The sequence below is a fragment of the Myodes glareolus genome, chromosome 7 (genome assembly GCF_982192425.1).
Source record: "Myodes glareolus chromosome 7, mMyoGla1.1, whole genome shotgun sequence".
NCBI lineage: Eukaryota > Metazoa > Chordata > Mammalia > Rodentia > Cricetidae > Myodes > Myodes glareolus.
Window position 1 is genome coordinate 37,162,216 of NC_142032.1, and position 24,056 is coordinate 37,186,271.

General features: G+C 44.0%; 1 protein-coding gene across 1 annotated transcript in view; it reads left to right on the forward strand.

The window, feature by feature from the left end:
• Positions 1–18,350: 18,350 nt before the first annotated feature.
• The window catches only part of Pgm5 (phosphoglucomutase 5), a 167,183-nt gene continuing 161,477 nt past the window's right edge, over positions 18,351–24,056 (forward strand). The window contains exon 1 of the mRNA XM_087908023.1: positions 18,351–18,660. Coding sequence (XP_087764149.1) covers positions 18,400–18,660 — 261 coding nt within the window. The 5' untranslated portion in view covers positions 18,351–18,399. The remainder of the gene's footprint in view (positions 18,661–24,056) is intronic.

Genomic DNA, 24,056 nt, shown 5'->3' on the forward strand with positions numbered 1-24,056 from the left:
AACTCTTTCTTTCCAACATGTAAGCAAGCCCTGGGCCTGCAGCTCAGGTCATCAGGCTTGGCGGCAAGTGTCTTCATCTGCCAAGGCACCTTGAAAGCGCCCATGAACAGCTTTCTGTATAAACTGGGTGTCTATACCCTCCACTTTATCCTGCTCCCACCTGGTCCCCTAAAATTAATTTTTTTAATAGAGCTGTCTTTGCACTAATTAAGAAAGATAACTGGGTTTTCTTTCCTTGCTTTCTTGGGACCGCCTTGTCCCTTTTTGCCACCGTTGCAGGATGTCATACTCAAGAGATACAAAATAAACCCACTAATAATAACAACAATATTGGTATGTAACTTTTTTTCTAATTTGTTCAGCATGTGTAACTACTACACTAAACCACACAGAAACACTGTAGGATTTGCTCCAGGGTGTTTCGGGATGAGAGAAGAATAAAGCATAGTGTGGGGCCTTGGCAGAGGAGGTTTTTTCTGTTTATGTGTTGCTTTTATTGGTTGAATAAAGAAATTGCCTTGACCTTTTGATAGGGCAAAACTTAGGTAGGTGGAGTAGACAGAACTGAATGCTGGGAAAAAGGGCAGAATGGCAGACACCATGGGTCTCCTGCCTGAGACAGACACTGGTTAGAATCTTGCTGGTAAGCCACAGTCATATGGCGACACACAGATCAATAGAAATGGATTAAATTAAGATGTAAAAATTAGCCAATAAGAAGTTAGAGCTAATGGGCCAGGCAGTGTTTAAATGAATGTAGTTTCTGTGTGATTGTTTTGGGTGTAAGCTAGCCGGGGGGCCAGGACAAACAAAGGGACCTCTCCTTTCTACAACAGGGCCTAATGGCAGACTGGAAGAAATGTTTGTTCTTTGTGGGCAGCTATCAAGAATTACAGACCAAGATACCTTTTCACAGTAGCAATGAGATGGAATCAGCCAACATACACATCAATTAATGAATGGATAATGAAAATGTTACAATACATACAAAGGAATTTGATTTAGAAAATAGTTTTTTATAAAGAAAATCTATTTATAAAGAAAAAAATGAAATGATAGAATTTGTAGGAAAATGGGTGCATTATCATCAAAGCCCACTTCCACAGTGACACATTTCTTCCAACAAGACCGTACCTCCACCAAGAAAGCTATGCCTCCTAATAGGACCACTCCCTGTGAGCTTATGGAGGTCAATTACATTCAAACTACAACAATTGCCCACTGAAACTAGATAGTAAGTATCCATTGCTGAAGAAATCATGTACTTCAGTTGCAAGACACAGAGAGCTCAAGTTGGAGCTGGTCTGGAAGTTTCTTCCCTTCTAGCCAGCACTCATAGTGCTGGGAAAGATGCAATGCAGGTCACTGCTGAAGAGTTTTCATCAATAATCTGACCCAGCTATGGACCCTACTAACTGGCCAGGCAATATGTACTTACTGGTGTGATCTGGGATTTCATTCTGTATGATGTGAATATGTGTTGCTTTTATTGGTTGATGAATAAAGCTGATTTGGCCTATGGCAGGGCAGAATATAGGTGGGAAATCCAAGAGAGATATGGGTGAAGAAAGGCAGTGTCGAGAGAGATGGCAGCAGCCACCAAAGGAGTAAGATGCTAGAGTATTACTGGTAAGGCACAAGCTGCGTGGCAATGCATTAATAGAAATGAGTTAATTTAAATGTAAGAGCTAGCCAGTAATAAGCCTGAGCTATTGGGCAAACAATTATAATCAATATTAAGCCTCTGAATGATTATTTTATAAGTGGTTGCAGGGACCAGCTGGTGGGAGAGAAACTGTTCCAGCGGGATCAGGTGGGACAGAGATAAGATTTTCAGCTACACTGGCGCAATAGCCGCGTATCTGTTATAAGGGTGACTAACTGCTTTCACATTGGGTTTGAGGCCTGCACCACAGGAGGGAACTCATTATACTATAAACCTGGTCAACAGCCCATGGCTAGGGAAGTCATAGGCCCTAGTGGGGAAGCTATAACTATTTTGCTAAATGGGTATCATATCTTCATAAGATTCGCTTGCAAATAAGCACATTTGTGCCCATATATTAGCGTTATTGTGTGTTTTTGCCAGAGAAGATTCTTCTTGGAGTGGGAACATTGTCGAAGAAGTGGCGGAAAGAAAGCAAGCACCAGAAGATGGACAAGGAGTGATATTGGATGCTTACCTCTGCAGAAGCTATGGCTGTCTCACTCTTGAAGTCACAGCATCTGGAGCGGATGGGTGAGAATGGCCCCTGTAAGGTTCATATAATTGATGGGACTGTTTGGGAAGGATTAGGAGGTGTGTCTTGCTGGAGGAGGTTTGTCACTAGGGGTGGGTTTTGAGGTTTCAAAAGCAGACACCCATTCCCAGTGAGTTCTCTATCTGTCTAGTGTTTATGGACAAGATGTAAGCTCTCAGCTACTGTACCAGCACCTGCCTGCTGCCGTGCTCCCCACACCCTACTGATCTGGAACTGTGAACCCTAATAAACCCTTTTATGAGCTAACTGCCTTGGTCATGGTGTCTGCACAGCAACAGAAAAGTGACTACGATAGCTTCTCTGATGATCTGCCCAAGACCTGCATAAGACTAGGCCTGCTAACAACTTGTCCTGGAGGTGGGAAGGGCTCAGGAGGCCCCACCCATCCCTGGGGATTTCTATGTAGCTAATGAGTCGTGGAGAGGAGGAGACATTTTCTTCTGTGTTGAGCCACTGGTGAGGCGCCCATGCTACTGTAAATAACCTCTCACTTGTATTCTTACAGGCAACCCTAAGGAAACTCACGGAGTCATTAGTAAACGACATGGAAGTAGAATGGTCGAGAAGAGGATGGAGCAGCACCGTGAGGGCTGGAGGGGGACAAGAGTAGCAGGAGATGACCATGGCAAAACACATTATATCCATACATGAAAATATAATGAAACCTAATACTATGTGTAATTAAAACATGCCAATAAAATATTTTTAATAAGAGAATGATACACAGAGAAAGGATGCTATAGATGAATGTTTTGTAAAGAAAGACCCTGAGGTTAGTTGCTCACACTAACAATGGTCACTAAGGGCAGTCATGTAGCAGGCAGCGCCTGGGTCCTTAGAGGGCACCAGTGATAACCCCACTAGTGGGGGCTAGGGTGCTATGCTGTGGGAGGGGGATCAGCTCCATGTGTGGAACTCTGGGGCTGGAGGGCTCAGAGGACACTGGTTAAGGCTAAGGGAGAGGCCAAGGCAGATGGCGGGCTCTTCTCAGCCGAGCGACCCAGCAATCCCTGGGAGGGAAGAAAAAGAGCGAGTGTTTGCTGCAGAGAAGTTTTGAGAGGTTTCCAGAGAGTGTCTGAAGGGGAGGAGGGGGCAGTCCAGAGCCTAGAGCCTTTGCCACCTGGAGCTGGCTGAGGAAATGGTTTTCCATTTCACTGCCCTGGGAGGGCTGAGGGGAGAAGGGAGGAGGGGGAAAAGTAGGAGTGATGGCAGATGGAGCCTTTCAGCTGTCCGAAGACCAGCTAGGAAGGGAAGAAAAGGGAGGACTGGAGCTTGGGAGGAAACAGCTGGAGGAGGGTGGTAATGCAAACCCCTTCGCTGTCTGGGGTGGGGAATGGGCTGGTCTTGAAGAGATTATGGTTGCCCCTTTGTTTTATCTCGGTTTCAAGCTTTCGCCTCTGAAACAGAGAGGACCCATGTTCCGGGCTTCTGAGGATTAAACGGGAGAGCGGGAGAGCTTACCTGGTGATGTAGTACGCAGCCTGGCAACACCTAGTGGGTGCTGATTGCTCCAATGTTTTGTTACTGCAAATCTATGACGAACTCATCCAGAACTCCTAAGCCAAGGAGGGCATCATTTACACGTGGTCTCTTGGTACCTTGTATTTAATATGGTGAAGCAGAGTTCTTTTTACCAAAAGAAACGCCATTTAACATTTGAAAGGCAGGGTAACAAGCTTGACGATGCATTCTTTTTTATCTCATGTGCGTACGAACAGCATACGTTTCAATTAAGGATTACTATGCGAGCCAAGCTCCCTCTTCGTGGGCTGTGGCTTTGATTTATTACCCACATCTGTGTAGAAGGATTAAGACCAGCATGCTCTCTGATAACGGAATGAGCTATGTTTTCCCCATTTTGTTAAGAAACCTCCTCTAGTCTGAGACTGAGATAACTGTATTTTTTAAAAATTACTCTTCCGTGGGCCAAAATGTTTCTAAGCAATAACAGGTCTTAGAGAGATTCCCTGGAGGAGTCTGACCCGGTTCTTTTGGTAAGAACGCCATGGTAAAAACAAAATCCGAAAGGAGGAGAGAAAGCAGGGTGCTGAATGAGGAGGGAGAGAATAGGAGGAGAATGAGGAGGAGGAGGAGGAGGAGGAAGAGACGGAGGGACCCCATCTTTTTCTTCTCAAAGATACCGGTGATGCCCAAACACAGCAGAAAGGACTCAGTCACAGTCCTAAGAGGGACCCAGCACCCGGTGTCAGACACAAGCAGCTTATTCAGCATGAGGGCCAGACGGACTCCAAGGACTTCCGCACGGCTCAGTTGGGGTGGAGGGCCACAGGCAGCGGGGACGGTAACTATGTGGCGCCATTATGTGATGTAAGGCCCCACCCCCACGTGAACAGCCCTCTCCATGTCTCCAGAGATGTGGACATACTTGAGGACATAGATGGAGTGAATTGGAGAGGTAGCCCATGGGTCAGTGTGGGGAAGTGAGATAGAGCAGTAGAGGGCTTTGTACAGATATCGACCGTGCCGCGATATAAGGAGTGAGTTTTAAGAAGAGGAAACACACAGGCTGTTTCTTTTTCTATAAAAAAATTTCTAAATTTCTTTATTGATTTTGTGTGGTGGGGTAGTGACGGGGTATTGAGGTGACTGCGTGAATGTGCCCACTTTGGCTGGCTTAGATCCTTTGGCAGGCAGCTTAAAGGAAGGGCGCCTGGCCAAGGCTGCATCGGCAGAGAGGGTAGAGGTGCTAACCATGAAGGGTCCAAAGAGAAGCTGGGGAGGCCGAGGGCAGTGCTGCCCCCTGCGGGAGAGATTCTGCCCAGAAAGTTGTGTCTTTGTGTTATGTTCCCCTTTAATCGAAAGACCCTGAAAAGAAGCTAGTTATGAATAAAAAGAGGCAGCCTAAAGACTGGGGTTGAGTTTTGTTGGGAACCTTGATTACAAAGAAGAAATGCTTCATTTATTACTCCAGATGTAAGGCAAAATTTTCTAGGCTGTTATTTCAGATGTCAGGAATCTTGAATGGGAAAAAAAAATACTTTTTTAACATGGAGTTTCTTCCCATTGTTTAGTAGAGTAATATTTCCTTCCTAATATATGCTAGAATCTGTATTCCTCTCAAGTGATGACAAGCTAATCACACAGCCTTCCTGTCGACATCACACTGTCTGCAGATACTGGGGACGAGGGGCATGCGTGGGTACCAGCTGATTTCTTTTCGAGGGCATATAGCTCAGTTGCACTTCTTGCCTTCTGCTTTAGGTGGCGCTGTTTGACCATTTTCTCCATTGCTTGGCGTGATGTCCGAGGAATGGTCTGATATTGACAGAATCCACTTTTTCACACGATGCTCTCCACACCGAGTACAGACTTTCTGTATTCTTTCTGTGCTTTTTCTGGGTTTCAAGCGTGAGGCCCCCCTCAGATGCAAAGCAAATAAAGCCTTCTGAATGATGTAGAGCTACCTGTGACGTTGTTGATCTGTTTGAAGTTGGTGGGTCTGTGGGTGCCAGGCAGCAGTGGCAGCAACTGACAGGTACCAAATTTTTAATTTGTGTATGGAATCCTTAGAGCTAAAGATAGCGTTTACATTTTGGCTTTTATAAGTCGTTATGGTTGATCTAATGATTGTATTTTACTTTTTATTAAAACCAACTATAGTATCAATAAAAAGCATAGATGGATAGTGAAGGGGTAGAATGGTGTTGTGGGATATTTGTACGCTGTGTGCAAAGGTATTACTGTGAAAAGTCGATGGCTAAGCAGGAGGTATAGGTGGGATTTCTGGTCACAGACAGGAGAAGTAGGAGGAGGAGATAATTGAGGTTCAGGGAGACACCAATGAGACATGGAGGGAGTGGGACATACAGAATGAAAGAAAGGTAAAGAACTATGAACAAAACATAGATTAATTTAAATGGTTAATTTAGGTTATAAGAGCAGAGGGACAAGACTAAGCTAAGGCCAAGCTTTCATAATTAACAAGTGTCTGTGTAGTTATTTGGGAGCTGGCTGGTGAGACAGAGAAAGACTTGCTACAGTATGAGGAGATCTACAAAACACACGGTTTGGGCTGATTATTTACATATAAAATAAGCTTGAAGGAGGGGCCTGGCTTTTGCCTTGAGGAGTTATCAGGAGACTCTATCATGGGCTGTTACATGCACAATGATGGCCATAAACTAAGATTAAATTTAAATTAAATTTTAATTTAATTTTGAATTCACATCTATGTATATGTGTATTATGTATGTATGCATTCACAGTTCCATGTAGTTGTTCATCTTTTTCTTTTACAGTCAGCAAAATGATCTATTTCTTCTTCTCATGGTCTTCTTCCTAAAGCTGTCAGCCTTTTGGAAGGCTCTTTTATTTGTTGTTTTTTAAATATATATTTCATATACATAATATATATTTATATTATATATTATATATTATAATATATATTATATATGAAATATTATAATATTTCATATATAATATATATTTCATATATAATATATATGAAATATATGAAATATTAATATATATATTTAACTATCATTTAATTCCAGAATACTACAAGACAGTTGAATGTCAGGACCCTGGCTCTAGGTGGGTGTGATAGTTTGAATGTAATTGGCCCCATAATCTCATAGGGAGTGGCACCTTTAGGAGGTGTGGCTTTGTTGGGGTGGGTGTGGCCTTGGAGGAAGCCTGTTACTGTGTGGGTGGGCTTTGAGGTTTCCTATGTTCAGGATACTGCTGAGTATCTCAGCTGACTTCCTGTTGCCTGCAAGATGTGGGACTCTCAGCTACCATCTGCTTGCACGCTGCCGTGTTCCTGCCGTGATGATAATAATCTGAACCCCTGAAACTGTAAGCCAGCCACCCCAATTAAACATTTTCTTTATTAGAGTTGCTGTGGTCATGAGGTCTCTTCACAGCGACAAAAACCCTAAGACAGTGGGGTTGGCAACAGAAATGCAGCACCTCTCAGAGCTCACTGCTGAGGGAAGGGATGCCACTCTTGAAGTTGGGATTTCTGTCAGGCATAGTGGCATATAGCAGCAGTACCAGCCCTTGGGAGGCTAAAGCAGAATCGATCGCCTGAACTCCAGTGACACCCCGTCTCAAAACAGCACAGCACAAAACTCAGCTCAAATGTGGCCCTCTTTAATTTTGCACTGCTATTTCAAAGCAGTCGGTGACATTGGGCTTGTCATTACTGTCTTTCCCAGAGGGGTGAGAAGAGGGGACGATGTAACTTGACAGACTTCCTCCCCTTCCCCCTGGTGCCCGCAGCCAACATCCTGTGGCACTACTGAGAGGACTGAACTGATCTGGCACCTCTTGAAGCCATATTTGTGCTACTATTTTTTTCAGAATAAAGACGCGGTAGCTTTTGTGTGGCGTTATGGGGAAGTGACCCCGTATATTCGGCTTCCTCAACATCCCAGTGAGGTGAATTAGACTTTTAAATTAGGAGATTGAGCAATTAGAATTTGATATGTGTTACCCCTAGAGAAGAGAAAGATATGTGCAGCTGTTTCGGGGAAGGACAGGAAAATGTCACCAGAGGATGGTGGAGCGTTGCTCTCCCTGCAGGCTTCCATTTCTCAGCAAGCAACCTGTGGGTCGCATAGAGAACTGAGGGAGCGTGAAGACTCTTGCTTACGGGGAGGCCTGCTGGCTCAGAGTTAGCCATTAGGGCCCTGGTGTGAGACTTTTCAAGTTACACTGAAGCTTCTCTGGGAGGAAGGCCTCCGATCTGTGCCTTCTGTCTCGGGGTAGTCCTCTCTGGAAAACCAGATTCCAGCAGAACTTCATGCAGCTGAAATCCTTTGGGAAATATGGGGGTAGCCGCGGGTATGTCTTGCACTTCAACACTATTGAGAGGCTGTGGACTTCATAATCATAAGCCAAGACAAACAGCCACCCTTATGTGCACTGAAAATATTACCTTCTCTTGTTGGCTAGCCGAGCCCCAGCACAGCCGCACATTTTCTCCACTGGTGACAGATTTCTCTGGTTGTGTATGGAATATTCAAGTCATTAGACAAGTCGTTGGCTCAGGAACAGATATTGAATACTGCTCTGAGTTAATCACCAGCCTTTTCTAAGGTAAGGCCTCACCCTTGTTTCCCCTCCAGACTGTCAGTTTTTAAGTTTTGAATAAACACCCTGTTGGCTCTCCAGACGAACTCCAGGGAGTGACACAGCATGTTCGGACCCCGGCACAGTTTGGCTTGTAGTTCCTGAGTGAATTATGTACAGGTTTCCTCTGAATCCCTCCCACCTCTGGGACAGTTGTGTAAAACAGCTGAATGCCGTTATCATGAAGGTTTTGTGTATTGATTTTAGTTTTTAAGATTTATTTATTTATTATATATACAACATTCCTTCCATGTATGCTTGCATGCCAGAAGAGGGCACCAGATCTCATTATAGATGGCTGTGAATCACCATGTGGTTGCTGGGAATTGAACTCAGGACCTCTGGAAGAGCAGTCAGTGCTCTTAACCTCTGAGCCATCTCTCCAGCCCCCGTGTATTTATTTTATGGCCTGTAATTTTACTGATTTGATCAATTCTAATGGTGTGTGTGTGTGTGTGTGTGTGTGTGTGTGTGTGTACAGCTTCTTTTATGTTTTCTATGTGTAACAAAACCATGACACTACTAAGGTTATAGGGATGGTTCAGAGCACTGGTTGTTCTTCCAGAGAACCCCAGTTCAATTTCCGGCACCCACATGACAGTTTGTAACCCTCTTTACCACTAGTCCTAGAGGGTCTGATACCTCTTCTGGCTCCCCTGGGGCACTGCACAAATGTGGTGCACAGACATACATGCAAGTAAAACACCCATACAATAGCCATGCCCTCAATAGAGACAATTTCACTTTTCCCATATGGATCCTCTTTTCCTTCCTTCCTTTCTTTCTTCCTTCTTTCCTTCCTTCCTTCTTTCCTTCCTCCCTCCCTCCCTCCCTCTCTTCCTTCCTTCCTCTACTTCCTTTCTTTCTTCCTTCCTTCCTTCCTTCCTTCCTCTCCTTTTTTCTTCCTTCCTTTTTTTCTTCCTTCCTTCCCTCCTTCCCTCCTTCTTTCCTTCCTTCTTTCTTCCCTCCCTCCTTTTTTTGTTCCTTCCTTCCTCCCTCCTTCCCTCTTTCTTTCTTTCCTTCCTTCCTTCCTTCCTTCCTTCCTTCCTTCCTTCCTTCCTTCCCTCCTTTCTTCTCTCTTTCTTTTCTTACTTCCTTCTTTCCTTCCTCTCCCCCTTTCCACTAGTTGCTCATGTGAGGTAGTCTGTTAAGTAAAATGGCAGGAGTAGTCATCCTTGTCTTAATCAAGCTGAGGGAAAACTGCCAATTTTTCATCATTGACTATGATGCTAACTATGTGTTTTAAATTCTTTTTTGTTGAGGTATATTTTTTTATGCTTAATCTGTTGAGAGTTTTCATCACAAGGGAATACTAAATGCTTTTTCTTCATGTGTCAAAGTGGTCATATGATTTTCATCTTTCATTTTATTGATGTGGTATATCAAGTTTATTGCTTTGTATATGTTAAGCTGTCCTTGCATTCCAGGGATAAATCCCACTTGATTGCAGTGATTCTTTTTACATACTGTTAAACTTGATTTGTGAGTGTTTGATTAGAAATTTTTTTCAGTCTATATTTATCTATAATACCGTCCTGTCATTTTCATTTCTTGTGAGTGTCTTCATTTGGCCTCCGGGCTATTTTTAGAAGTTTGAGAAATATTACTTTAAATTTTTGGTAGAATTTAATCATGAAACTCTCAGGTCCTGCTCTTTTCTTAGATGTGTGTGGGGGGCATTCTTTTACTTAATCGATCTCCTCACCCATTTATTGGTCTGTTCAGACTTGTTATTTATTGACAATTAAGTCCCAGTCAGTTCTTTTTAAGATTAAAAAAAATTCATGTGTATGGGTGTTTTGCCTGCACTTCTACTTATTGCACCATATGCATATAGCAATCCAGGAGGCATCCAATCCTCTGGAGCTGTAGGTACAGATGGCGGTAACCTTCCAAATGGGTGCTAGAAGTTGAACTCTCATCCTCTGGAAGAGCAGGCCGTGCTCTTAAATGCTGAATCACCACTCCAGTCCCCTTGGTAGATTTTAAGTGTCTAGGAATATATCATCTCTTTTTTATTTTTAGAGTATGAGTACCTGTGTGTATATGCATGCATACTTTGGGTGCTTTTGATTAATATGTGGGATAACAAACTTAAACCAGGCTGCACAGTCCCCTAGAAGTAGGCAGTGCTGTGACTGGTGGGTCTCCCCATGCCTCTTTCTAGGCCATGTTTCCTCTTCCCAGCAAGGCATCATAATTTGAACACGAATGCTCATTACATCAAGGCAACCATGGCAACCACACTCTTGGTACACTTTATGTGACTGCCACCCACACTGCACGTGTGTGCTCGAGAAGCCATACAGAGTATTCTTTTGTGTGTTTCTGCATATTTACATAAATGGTCTCACATGCCACTTTTAGAAGCCAGTAAGGCAAAATGGAAGGAATCAGGGCGGTGGAATAATGAACATTGACTAGGGTTCTTTTGATTGAAAACAACAGAAGGTAATCCTGCTGGTTTGAACTGCAGAGGGATTCAGCGGAACATTGCTTCAACACTTCATGACTAGGGAAGGCAGCTGGGGGCTGCTCCAGGGACCTGAAAAGCAGTTAGCTGAGATTTAATTCTCTTGTCCTCATTGTTGGCATGGATAAACCACAATGGTCCCAGCTTCTGCATGCCTGGGTCCCAATCTTCAAATTCCTGAGATCAGTGAGAAAATCCAATTCAGCCAGGAATCCTTCCCTGAGTTACCCCTGCATATGGTCAGGGATGTAGGATGGCGTAGCAGGGTCACCTTAACCAGAGCCTTCCCCAATGAACTGGGGATATTGCGGAGGAGGTCTGTGAACTGGGCCCCTGAGCAGGTGAAGACTGCGTGGGAACAGAGAAGAACTAGAGAGGAGAAGGAAAACACATTTCTTTTTTAAAAGAACAAAAGGAAAAGTGTTACTATTTAGGAGTTCCTACCTGGCATTTTAATTTATTTGGGATTCTGAATTTTGAGGAAAATCAGTTGAGACAAAGGAAAATGACTTATTGTTTATTAATACGAGCCTTACTGTTTGTGAGAATTAAGAAACACCCAGTAGCCACTTTAGAGGGTGCTCTTGATTTGATGACCTACCTCCACTGACTCCACTTACAGGTGGAGTTGAAGGTTGAGGTCCCTGTGGCTGGGAACCAGGGTGGATGTAGAAGAGTAATTAGCTCCTGAGATCAGAATTAGGGTTCACCCCTGCCCACTGGGGACGAGAGAGGAATTACTAGCCTTAGCCACAAAGCTAGCCTGACTCTTTTTTTAAAGCAAACTAAATATATTTAGGTTAAAAAAAGTAAAGCTGGTATCCTGTGTCTGGGAAAGGGGGATACCCTTGGGGTCTAGTTCTATGATAGGGTTTTCCTAGCAAAGCTTATATGAGAGACCCTGGTATGAGCTAGCTCAGATAGGGATTGGGTTTGTGGTTAGGGTAGGGAGGGCATACATACATATATACATAATACATAAACGTGTGAGGTTTTGAAGTTGACATTCTTTTCTCCCATGCTGCCCTCGGCGCTCCCCTGGCTCAGGGAAACCCAGATGTGTTTGACCCACAGGAGTTAGATATTCCCCACTGAGTCACTGGCCCCTTCTGTACACCCAGGGAACGCTAAAAACATGCCGCTGACGCACTGACTCTGAGGACAGAGAAATGCCAAGAGCACAGGGCAAGAGGAGGCAGAAAAGTGAGCGGAAAATGCCACAGGGCAGTCCTCCAAGAAGTCAGCATTCCTTTCCTAGCCTGCCTGAACGCTTTTTTGGGGGAACATTGTATATATATATATTTCAAGCAACATCTAAATTACCACCTTCCACCAAGCCTTCTTTTTCCCAATAAATAAAATAGTCTAGGGAGATTCCAATAGAACTCACAGCCTCCTCAAGCCCTTCATGGTGAGGTCACAAGGTGAGTGCTAAGAAATAAAAAGGTGAGTTTCACACATATACCTGAAAACGCTGGCGCACCTGGCTCAGTGTCCTTACATTCTGGGCTTCATTTCTTCATCCGCAACATGTGGCCTTGAACAAACTGGTCATCAGAGGCTCAGTTTCTACGTCGTCCAAGTACACACAGCGCTCCCTACCGGTTAGAGTTGGTAGCCTGATGTAAAGAGCCTGCACAGCGCCTGGTTTGCTGTTTTTACTGTTATAAAAGAAGTCTGATTACTACTGTGATCATTACCATTGCTTGGTTAGTATTACTAAAAAATAGTGGTTAACAGACCTTTCCCATTGCTATAATAATGATTCTTGGTCTTTGTATCAAAGAGTTCTGGTTTTGAGTGGACATCAGTTTAAGCTTTTAGCCTGGTATCAAGGACAATAACATAAATTAGAAAATTAGTGTTAATGATGGAAAAAGCATTTTTACTGATTCGTATATGGTCTCTAAATAAATATACATAATGAGCTACCAGCCCAAAGTATTAAAAGAAATTCGGGGGGTTAGCAAGACGGTTTAGCAGGTAAAGACGTTTGTTGCTAAGCCTGGACACCAAAGTTGATCTCCAAATACACATGGTGGAAGGAGTGACTAGATTCCGGCAAGTTGTCCTCTGACCTCCACATGTGTGCTGTGGCACATGCATGCATGCATGCAACACATGCACAATGAAATAAATAAACTTGTGTTATTTAATAAATTCTCTAGCAGTCGTTTTTGGAGATAGCCACAGATACATAGAATATTTAAGTGCTTTCATAAGTCTTTAGAGCCCAACACAAGAAGTCAATGAGGAAAATTACTGTAGGTATGATTTCCCACTTCTATCTGCTCTCGGCCCAATGTGAAAAACCTTTAGTGTTAATTAAGTGTGTTGAGAAAATTAAGATCTGCGTAAAGCAAATGGTTTCATTTTAATTCAGTTGTTTATAAAGAGATGAGGCTTTCATCCTCCTAAGGACAAAGATTGATTCCCACACTGTCCTGGACAGAAAGAAACATCAACAACACAGAGGAAGATGATTTTAAAATTTCAGAAATAGTCTCATCAAATTCTTCATACACAAGAGAATTCATATTCTAATCCAAGGGAATCTGTTCCCTGCCGTGGAATAATCCTTCTGTACACTATGAAGATGTGTCGCTCTCATTTTTAATAAAGGCTGGTTGACCGATAGCTAGGCAGGACTTTTGGGGCAAAGAGAATGCTGGGGAGAAGAAAAGGCAGAGTCAGAGAGTCACTAGAGTCAAGTTAGATACGGAAAAAGCAACATGGGAATTCATAGGTGAGGTAAACAAGACTTGGGTCAGCACATAGGTTGATAGAAATGTGTTAATTTAAGTTGTAAGAGGTGGCTGGACACAAGCCTAGGCTATTGGCTGAGCATTTATAATTAATAATATGTCTTTGGTTATTTAGGGAGCAGCTGGTGGAACAGAGCTGATTGGGCGGTCTAGATGGAAAACTCTGTCTGCAGTTCTTCAAACTGTTCGCTCACGGAGATCTACCTGCCCCATATCCCGAGTGCCGGGGTCAAAGGTGTGTGCTGCCACGGCCAGGCTTCCCCAAGAGCTTCCAAAGACTTGGAATTTCACTGTGCAGTGTTGGTCTTTCCTTTGAATTCAGAAAATGAGAGTCGTTTCTCAGAAAAGTGGTTACTTTTTGTCACAAGACTGATTCTTACAACCACTTGTAGAACGTTCTTAACAACAGTGAATAATGTTTTGTGATTCTCAGATCCTCTCAGCACAGGTGGCTTCTGTGGTCCTTAGAATGGCTCAGCGTTCACCAGGGTGGTCCTTAGTGAGAACGACTCACCGTGCTTCTTTGTTAATCCAGCTGTTTGTAGAAGATGTTCCCAGTTTCACTATTTCTTATCCCTTTGGCTTCAGACCTTCACTAATGGGGCCTCTCACTTTCTGAGAATTCTTAGGAATTCCTGAATTTGTCTGGTAACCTAGGGTCTTTCTTTGTGATACTTGTTTTTTGTTGTTGGTGTTTTGTTTGTTTTTTGTTTTTCAAGATAGGGTTTAACTGTATAACCTTGGTTGTTCTGGAACTTGCTCTGTAGACCAGGCTGTCCTCGAACTCACAAAGATCTGCCTGCCTCTGCCTTCTGAGTGCTGGGATAAAAGGTGTGCGCCACCACTGCCTGGTGCTATAATACATATTTTTGAAAGGTAATAAATGATCAAAACAATCAACAAAGAATCAACTTTCCTGTAAGAAGATTATAAGAAACGTCTTGGTGTTTTTGTTGCTATTGTCATTTTAAAAACATAATAACAAATCATAACTCACTATATCATTATCATATCAAATACATCACAAGATTTATAAAATCCAACCATGTGTAAACATCTCTTCATGTCACCCAAACATAAGACAATAGAAAACATCGAAAGAAACGAAACATTTGTTCAAAAGAAGTGTTGAATGAACACTAAAGCATGCCAGGGGCCTAGAGAAATGGCTCAGTGGTTAAGAGCACTGTCTGCTTTTCCAGAGGACCCGGGTTTGATTCTCAGCACCCACATAGCAGCTTACAACCATTTGTAACCACAGTTCCAGGGGATCTGGTACGTTTTTGTGGTCTCTGCTGGCACCAGGTATGCAAGTGGTACACAGATATACGTGGAGGCAAAATACCCATACAGAAATGTGTACACACACACACATCTATACACACACACATTTCTGTATGCTTCTTCTTAAGGTGGCTCTATTTTCAGGAGAAAGTCACTCTTAGCAGACAACAGGGCCATGGACACACAGTAACAGTTATTACCAAGGAGCGAACCCCTGCCTCCTATTCTCCTGCCTTCATCTGCGATCATAGGCATGCAGAACCACAGCCAGATTCTGGTTTTAACCTGGCAGTTACGTTTCCTATACTTTGACAAGTTCTTAATTGGAATACAGATAAGATTAATGTCTTAACGCTTCAGAAAAGAAAAAAAGAAAGAAAGAAATCAGAGCAATGTAATTGGGAAGGACGTGGAGATGTAAAGCAACTCATGGAACCCTCTTGCCTTTGATCTGCTCACTGGTGTTTTAGAAAAGAACCTCATGGTTAAGCAAAAGTTGGAAGTTAAAGCAAGCTCTTTTCTGCAGAGCCTCCCATGTCTCCACCACACTGACAGGCTCTCTGGACCTGCGAGGCTGTCAGCACTCACTGGGGAAAGGCAGGTCTTGCTGACTATTGTCCGCTGTGTGTGAAGATGTGGTTGGTGCTGTCTGATGGCAAAGGGATATTGAGGAAGAAAGCTGACACCAGGAGCTCCAGTTTCACGCCAGGTCTTCTGTGTGGCGCTAACCTCTGGGGACTCAGAGGAGGCTGAGAGACATCTCTAGGCCTGGGAGCCTCACACTCATTGTGACTCGCCTTGCAGAATGGCTCTGAGCTCAGCATAGAGGAACAACCAGCCTTGAGGATAAGATCAGGTTTTGTCCCTGATGGGTCCTAGGTGGGAGGAGGTGTCACCAGCTCTACTCACAAAGCTAGCCTGGCTTCCTTTCCTTGTTCTCACATGTGGTGCAGTGGATCTTAGAAAACACACGAGTCCCAAGTAGGTGAAGCTTCTGTGCTTTGACCTGCCTCTTCACCTACTCTATAACGGCCCCGTTCCTTACTGTTTCAGAAATGGAGAGATCAAAGGACAACTTGCAGGAATCAGTTCTCTCCTTCCACCATGAGGATTCTGGGAACTGAACTCAGGGATGTCAGATTTAACATCAAGTGCCACCCATACCTTTACCATCCATGCCTCTCAGCATTGCTTTGGGGTATTTTTTAAGGTAATACTGCTTTAAGTCTGTGAAGGTTCTTTGTACATAAATGTGTTGATGCAGTTAGCAAACATGTATCCAGTTGTCCTTGGACCTCAATATGTGTGCCTTAATATTAGTGGACCCATACATACATACATACATATACCACAAAGCTTTAACATAACTCTAACCATAGAAAACCCAAATGAACATAATTTCATAGTCCAATAAATCTGTTAGCATTAAATGAAAATTAAGAGAAAAAGGTTAAAAAAGGCATGTAGGGTGAAAGATTATTAGTGTGAAGTGTGTCTTTTCTATGTTGGTCCTATCTATCTAAGAGCATGGGAGATCTTTCCATTTTCTGATATCTTCTTCAATTTCTTTCTTCAAAGACTTAAAGTTCTTGTCATACAGGTCTTTCCTTTGTTTGGTTAGAGTTACTCCAAGAGATTTTACAATATTTGTGCCTATTGTAAAGGGTGGTGTTTCTCTGATAGTAGGGCTACTGATTTTTTTTTAAGTTAATCTTATATCCTGCCACATTACTGAAGGTTATCAGCTGTAGGAGTTCCCTGGTAGAATTTTTGTGGTCACTTATGTATATTATCATATCTGAAGTGTGTATTTTCACAAAAATGTTTTGTTTATGTACATATATCTATTGTTTATCCATTCTTCCACAGTCTGTAATCTTGGTGCCCATAATTTGTCTCTTTTACTTTGTTTATTTAGAAGAGCATGTTTTTAATACCTTGTTTTATAAATTCCCCAAATAAATAACCATCTCATGGGAAAAAAAAGAAGAAGTGGAGAGGTCTTTGTGGATTTCAGTTGATAGTTCCACTGACTGCTCCGTCACAGTTCAAGAACATTAGCGACAAGGAGGGGCATTAGGAGAATTGGGGCTGGCCATTTCCTTGACCTCACAAAAGGTTCTTTTTTCCCTCATCTATAAGGTGGGCCGGTGTGAACATCATCCCTACCCCTTTCGGTTGTTTTTAGCCTTGGGGGTGGGGTGGGACAGATGTGCAGCCTTTAGGTTGTGTGCGAACCACTTCTTAGTTACACCACTAAAACCAAACACTATACACTCCCAGCAGCGCGTCAGTTGTACTCCCCAAAAGTGGCTAATATTTTGGGAAGGAAAGCAGTAACCGAAGCTGGCTTTGACTCTGTCTCCACCTCCTGGGCTCTGGGGTTACAGCTGTGTTGCCAGGATCAGTCTTTTTTTCTCCTTTTAGTTCCCTTGTTCTTCACTCCTCTCCATACTGAGGATTTTCCTGGTTTGGGATTTGAGGCAGATTTTATAGAGAGAAGGCAGAACACCCCAGGTTCTGCGGAAGGAAAGGGTTCGGGCAAACATACTCAGCACAGAGGGTTGCACTTCGCGTTTGTTTCCCTTGGCTTTGTCCATCCTTTCTGGATGACATTAAATGCGCTTTAATCTCCGATTGGAGGTGCTTTTTTCCAAAGAAAAGTTCAATAGTGTGGACAGATGCAGTGCAGAGGGAGCCGGGTCCTAAGCAGATGTGTAGGGAGGACAAGCAAGACAAGACTAAGAAAGCAATGTGTTTGTTTCAATTACAACAATGAAACGAAAAGAAAAGCGACAAAAGTGGCTGCCGGGGTAAGTCCTGAGGACTGAAGGGCCTGACATGTTGTGATTCCCCACAACAAATGTTTCTGCTGAGTGCGGGCGCACGCAGAAACACACACACACACACACACACACACACACACACACACACACACACTGCCCAGCCTCCAGTTTCACCTCTGGCAGAGCCTAACAATTCTCAGCTCTCCTTTCCAGGGTTATTTTTGGCGAGGACTGTTCTGATGGCAAAAGGTTTCAGCCCCCTCCCACCTCCTGCTCTGTCCTTACTAGGGAGAGAAACTGGTGCTTGAGCTAAGCTGCCGCTCAGGGTGTGGGGAGAGAGGGCTAACGGCAGGAGGGGACCTGGGCTAGACCGGACTCCAGTCTTAGGCTATCTTATAGAGGGTGTGCTTAGATCGGGAGCAGCTGGAAGGTGTAGTTGGGGACGCAGTGGCTGGCTTTTGGGACACTAGGAAAGTCAGGCCAGCTGGGGAAAGAAACCGAGGACAGCTGGGCGATCCTCTGGGAAGAAGCTGGGCCGCAGAAAACTTTATCTGAAAGTGGAGGCAGACTCCATTCCGGGGCATTGAGGGGACCCGCAGGGAGCAGCGGTGGGAGGGCGGGGAGGGGCGGGGAGGGAGCGAGGCGGAGCCCGGAGTGAGTCTAGGCGGTGGGGGCCGGGCGGGCGGCAGATCCCCGAGGCTCCCGCAGCCGCTGCAGGACCGGCCAGCGGCGCCATGGAGGGGAGCCCCATCCCGGTGCTGACAGTGCCCACGGCACCCTACGAGGACCAGCGGCCAACCGGCGGTGGCGGGCTGCGGCGACCCACGGTGCTTTTCGAGGGTCAGCGCAACTACCTGCCCAACTTCATCCAAAGTGTGCTGTCGTCCATCGACCTGCGCGACCGCCAGGGTTGTACTATGGTGGTGGGCAGCGACGGCAGGTACTTCAGCAAGACGGCCACCGAGATCGTGGTGCAGATGGCTGCCGCCAACGGGGTGAGTGACTCTCACGCCCCGTTTTGCGGTCCCCGCGCCCGGGCCACCTCCCTAGTGCTCTATTCAGCTTCCTACACCAGCGCACTGGCAGCCACTAGGCACACTTGGGACACTGGCCTTAAAGGGGGCTGTTCTGAAAGTCCTGGGGCTGGAACCTTAGATTTCTCCCGCACCTGTTCCACTTTCTTCTGTATTTCCTTCCTCGCCCATTTTCCACTCCATCCTAGCTCTGGGTTTCCCGTATTCTCCCAACAAGTTAGTAGCCTTCCTTGCCTCATAGACATGTCTGTCAACATTACTTCCCACCCCGGTGTTTTCATTATTATTATTATTATTATCATCATCATCATCATCCACGATCCTCTTCCAAATCTTAGCTGTCAAACTTAACAAATAACTGCACGCACGTTGAACTGGTGAGCTATTTGCCTGAGGGTGGCAAATTACTTTAGCTCCGTGGTCCTTTAGTGACTACTTTGGTACAGGAATGGGGTGAATGGCTTGGGAGCATTGCAACCTGGCCTCTCAGTTCCCAGGAGACATATCTCCAAAGAGTATCGCAATTCCCAACTTCTCTCGGAAGATACTTTTGGCATTTGACAAGGCAGGCCTCTTCCAACTCATCGGCACCTTCGTTTTCTCTTCCTTCTCCCAAGATCTCTGCCGTTTCTTCTGCAACTTGATTTGACAGACTGAGTTTCTTGCCTTCTGCTCCCTCTTTCTTATCCTACAGACAGAAGCACATTCCGGTAAATTCTCTCTGCTCTCCCCACTTCTTTCCACCTTACCCTCAAATACAGCTACCAAAACTTGGAACTACCAAACTTTAGGGGCCTTTGAATTATCCATAGGAAACATGGCTTTAAAATATTATCTGACCCGGATTAAACACGACCAGATTCACAACAGTGAGACTTTCCCTTGAGTGGAATCCCTTGCAAATGTACAGAGTTAAACATCCTTAAAAGTGAAACTAGATAATTACCTGACGTGTGGATTCTGACCATCCCACAGCTCCCTGTGCGCTCAATTCTTTCTACTGTTTCTTTAAAGATGAGCATGCTTCAGGTTCTCTACTGTGACTGTCTCTTCTCAGTATTTTAGCCTTGGAATAGGGAGGAAAAAGATGCTTTGTGAGATTTTTGTTGTTGTTGTTGCTTTGTGTGTGTGTGTGTGTGTGTGTGTGTGTGTGTGTGTGTGTGTGTTTAATATCCAAAAAACATTTTGGGGAAATGGGACCAGATAAATTCCAGACTGGCATTTGTCTTTGGCTCTTCACCTACGATTGATGAATCTTGGCTGGAGTCTGGGGTTGGCGAGAGGTTGACAAATGCTCCTTCCCTCTTGTCTGACAAAGTTATTCCTGGGAATGATGGGAGGTAATGAGCCCCGAGAGAGCTCTGACAGCATTCACCCCCCTCCATGCTCTAGTTTGTCAGGGGGTAGGAGAAGCCTATCCAGTATTTACTGTGGGCCAGAATATTTGTTAAGAGAGTTGTTGATTTGCATTTCAAGCACTGACTTAAAGCAGCCTCCTCTTCATTTTTCTCATCTTCTGGGAGACTTGTTCTGAAGTGAATAGTCAGATGGCTGACTCTGGAAGAAATGTAGCTTGGCAGGGGTAGAAAATCAAAAGCACTGTAAGTCCTTGTGTGGTTGAATGTGGTTGGGGAACTCACTTGTCTTCTAACCTGCATGCTGTGTTAGGCTGAGAGGGTGACCAGCCTGGAGTCCTAAAACCTTTAAACAGATTCCTGACTGGACATTCATAAACAGGATACAAAAAATAACAGAGATCAGCATTTATTCTTGCCAAATGGGGAAATCTGATTATCAAGTGGCCTGTCATTCCTGCATCTGAAAAAGTCTGGTTCTGATTGAAAAGTTAATGTGGTGGTTTGAATAAGAATGGTCCCCATAGGCTCCTGTATTTGAATGTTCCGTCATCTGGAAGTGGCATTGTTTGAGAAGGATCAGAAGTTGTGGCCTTGTTGGAGGAAGTGTGTCACTGGGGTGGGATTTGAGGTTTCAAAAGCCTAGGTCAGGTCCAGTCTCTCTCTCTCTGCTGCCTGTAGATTAGGATGTTGATGCTCACGACTTTCCAGCACCATGTCTGCCTGTATTACCTCCAAGCTCCCCGCTATGCTGACAAGGGACTAAGCCTCTGAAACTGTAAGCAAGCCCCCAATTAAATACTTTCTTTGATAAGAGTTGCCACAGTCATGGGTGTCTCTTCACAGCAATAGAACACTGACTGAGACAGTTACATTTCTTAGGAACTTTTCTGAGAAAACCTGTACTTGGTATTTGGTAATATACTTGCTGGAGAAGAACAGAAGTATGCAATTCCTAAATGGTGAACATATTAGATATATTTTACTAGTTCATCAAGCTTCAAACTGACATATTTCACACTAGTAAGTGTATAATTTGGGATTTGAACATTTCTTGGATAAAATTATGAGTGTGGAGTCAGAAAGATGGCTCAGCGGGTAAAGGTTCTTGCCTCTGATAACTGGAACTCACGTGGCAGAAGAGAACAAACTACTGCAAATTGTCCTCTGACTTCCACGTGTGAATTGTGATATATGTGTGTACATGTGTGCACACACATGTATGATAAATAAGTGTAAAAATTAAAAATTACGGTTGGGATAGTGCATGCCTGTGTTCTCACACATCCACACCGCACACATACACATATGTATATAAAAATAAACTTTAATAAAAAATTTTAAAATTTATGAAAATTTCCAGCTTTCAGAAAAGTCAAGACAGAATTTATCAACAGTCATAGGACCTTGTTATATTTGTGTCATTCTTTTTGGCTTCAATGTTTAAATTTTCTTAAGAAAACTAGCATTTGTATGTATGAATCTTCAGTATGGATCTTTTAAAAAATAAGGACCCCTTTCCACATAGTTATAACTCTGCACTTGGGTTAAGTTCATTCTGTTGTTTTGAAATTCTTTTATGGGAGATTTATTCAAACCAAGTTCTCCTAATCAAGGAATAAACATTGCATTTGGTAACTTAGGTCAATTTTTAACCTATAAAATACTGTCTCCGGCTTGCCTGTGTGTCTGCCCATCTGGCTATGAAACTGATTTGCCAAAGACTCAGACCAGTTGCTTTGTAGACTGTTTCTTGTGGGCTCTTCAAGTGTATTTTTAGGGTGCCATGTTACTTTTTGTTCTATCCCTTGCTTTTCGTGTTGACTAGAAGTTGGCTCTGAAGACCTGTCTTAGTCCATGGTCATTGCTGTAATGAAATGCCATGAGCTGTAGTGTGTACACAACAGAAACTCATTTAAAGCAGTTCAAGAGGCTGAAAGTCCAAGGTCAGGGCTCTGGTTATCTTGGTGTCTGGTGAGGGCCCAGTTTCTGGCTCACTGAATTGTGCTTTCTTACTGTGGCTTTATGTTGTAGGAGGGCCTTGCTATTTCTTGAGCTCTCTTTTATTAAGGACACTAAATGCCATCCTCACCACCTAAACCCTTCCTGGATGCCTTACCTCCAACTGTCACCTTGGGCTTAGGCTTTTGATGCATGAATTTTGGGGATATGAGCATCCAACCCTTTTGCAAACTCAGTTGGTTCAGTTTTAATTTATTTTTTAATAAGAGTATTTCAAAGCTTGGTGTGGCCATGCATGCCTCTGATACCATCTCTGGTAAGAGGATTATGAGTTTGATGTCCACTTGGTAAAGCAAGAAAAGCCATAGTTAATTCAGTGACTTCATTTTTCCAAACTCTAGATTTTTCCTCTGCTCCTTCTTCCATGCTCTACAGGTGGAGTCACCTTTTGGTCGTTTTACTCAGTCTCCTCACTCTCACCCCTCACCCCAACCCAGCAGCACATCAAATGCAACAATCAACACTTTGGGGAGCGGGTTCTGAATTATATGCGTCATGTGAAGTACAAGCTGCATAGTCTCAGCATTAGTGGCATTCGAAGGACTGTGGAGTCCCGGTGGTCACTGTTTCTGTTCCTTCCTCACATCGTTCCTTCCTCAGTTCTGGTCAGCTGCGGGCTCAACTTTAGACTATGCGCGTGTTTGGTTTCTTATCAGCCTTTACCCAGTGGCTTTACGATCACTAATGATCGTCTCTTAAACTAGTTTGTTGGCGGTTTCAAAATAGTGTTAGTGTGTGTGTGTGTGTGTGTGTGTGTGTGTGTGTGAGATGTATGCCATCGCATGTGTTAGGTCAGAGGACCACTTTTAGGAGTTGGTGCTCTGCTGCCATATGGGTCCTGGCAATGGAATTCAAGATGTCAGGTTTGGCAGCAGATACCTTTACCTGCTTATCCATTCCTCAGCCCCTTATCCATTCCTGGATTTTCACAGGGATACTGGGGTTGAGCTCAGGTGTTCATGTTTGCAGCGCAAGCACTTACGTTGTGTCCTCTCCCCAGCTTTGGGGGCATTCTTTTATGAACTGGATGTTGTCCTCAGGACTGGGTTTCTTAGTTTCTGCTCCTGGAAAGGAGACACTCTGTTTCTTTCTTTTCACACCTCCAACTTTGGAGTAGGGATTTAAAGAAATAGCCCATATCCACAATGGAACTTCATGACAACTGGAACAAGTTAGTTTTCGGCTCGGTCTGGCTTCTGCTTGTCTCTGGCTAGCTTCCCTAACTTAAGTTACCCTGTTTCACTTTATCAACCTTTTGCCCCAGGGCTTTTTACTTTCTTTCTATATGTGTTAACTTTCATTGCTTCTCATATCTCTCTGGCTGACAGTAACTGCCTGGCTTCTTGCCCCAGGTGTTGATCTTATTCTCTCTCTCCTTCTTCCTCCCACATTTCCTTTCTCATGCTAAGTTTCTCCTCCTATTTATTCTCTCTGCCTAACAACTTCACCTGTCCTTTCTCCTGCCCAGCTATTGGCCATTCAGTTCTTTATTAGACCAATCAGATGCCATAGGCAGGCAAGGTGAAAAAAATGCAGCCCATCATTTCCTAATTAAACAAACGCAGCATAAATGTAAGTAACACACCTTTACACAGCTAACGGGCTTAATCCCAAGAAGGTGGACACCCCAGAACTCGAACATTTCTCCCAAAGTCCATCAACCCACAGCTCATTCTCTCTGCATGTGTGCCTCTGGGAGACATCTCAGCTTCAGACTGTAACAGTTTTAGCAAAAAAGAAAGAAGTATTGTTGTGGCCAACTGAATGTAGATAATTATAATGTAACCATATGTACTGAACAAAGCCTGCCGTGGGTCCCTTGACAAAAGCTGAACAGCTCTGTTGTACATTGTAGCCAAGAGGAAATCCATTTGCTGGTGAAGTATGGGCTGTACTGACAACAGGATGGCCAGCAATGATGAACAAAGGGTGAAGAATGTTCATGACGCTGCAAACCTTGGTCAATGCCAGCGAGACCTT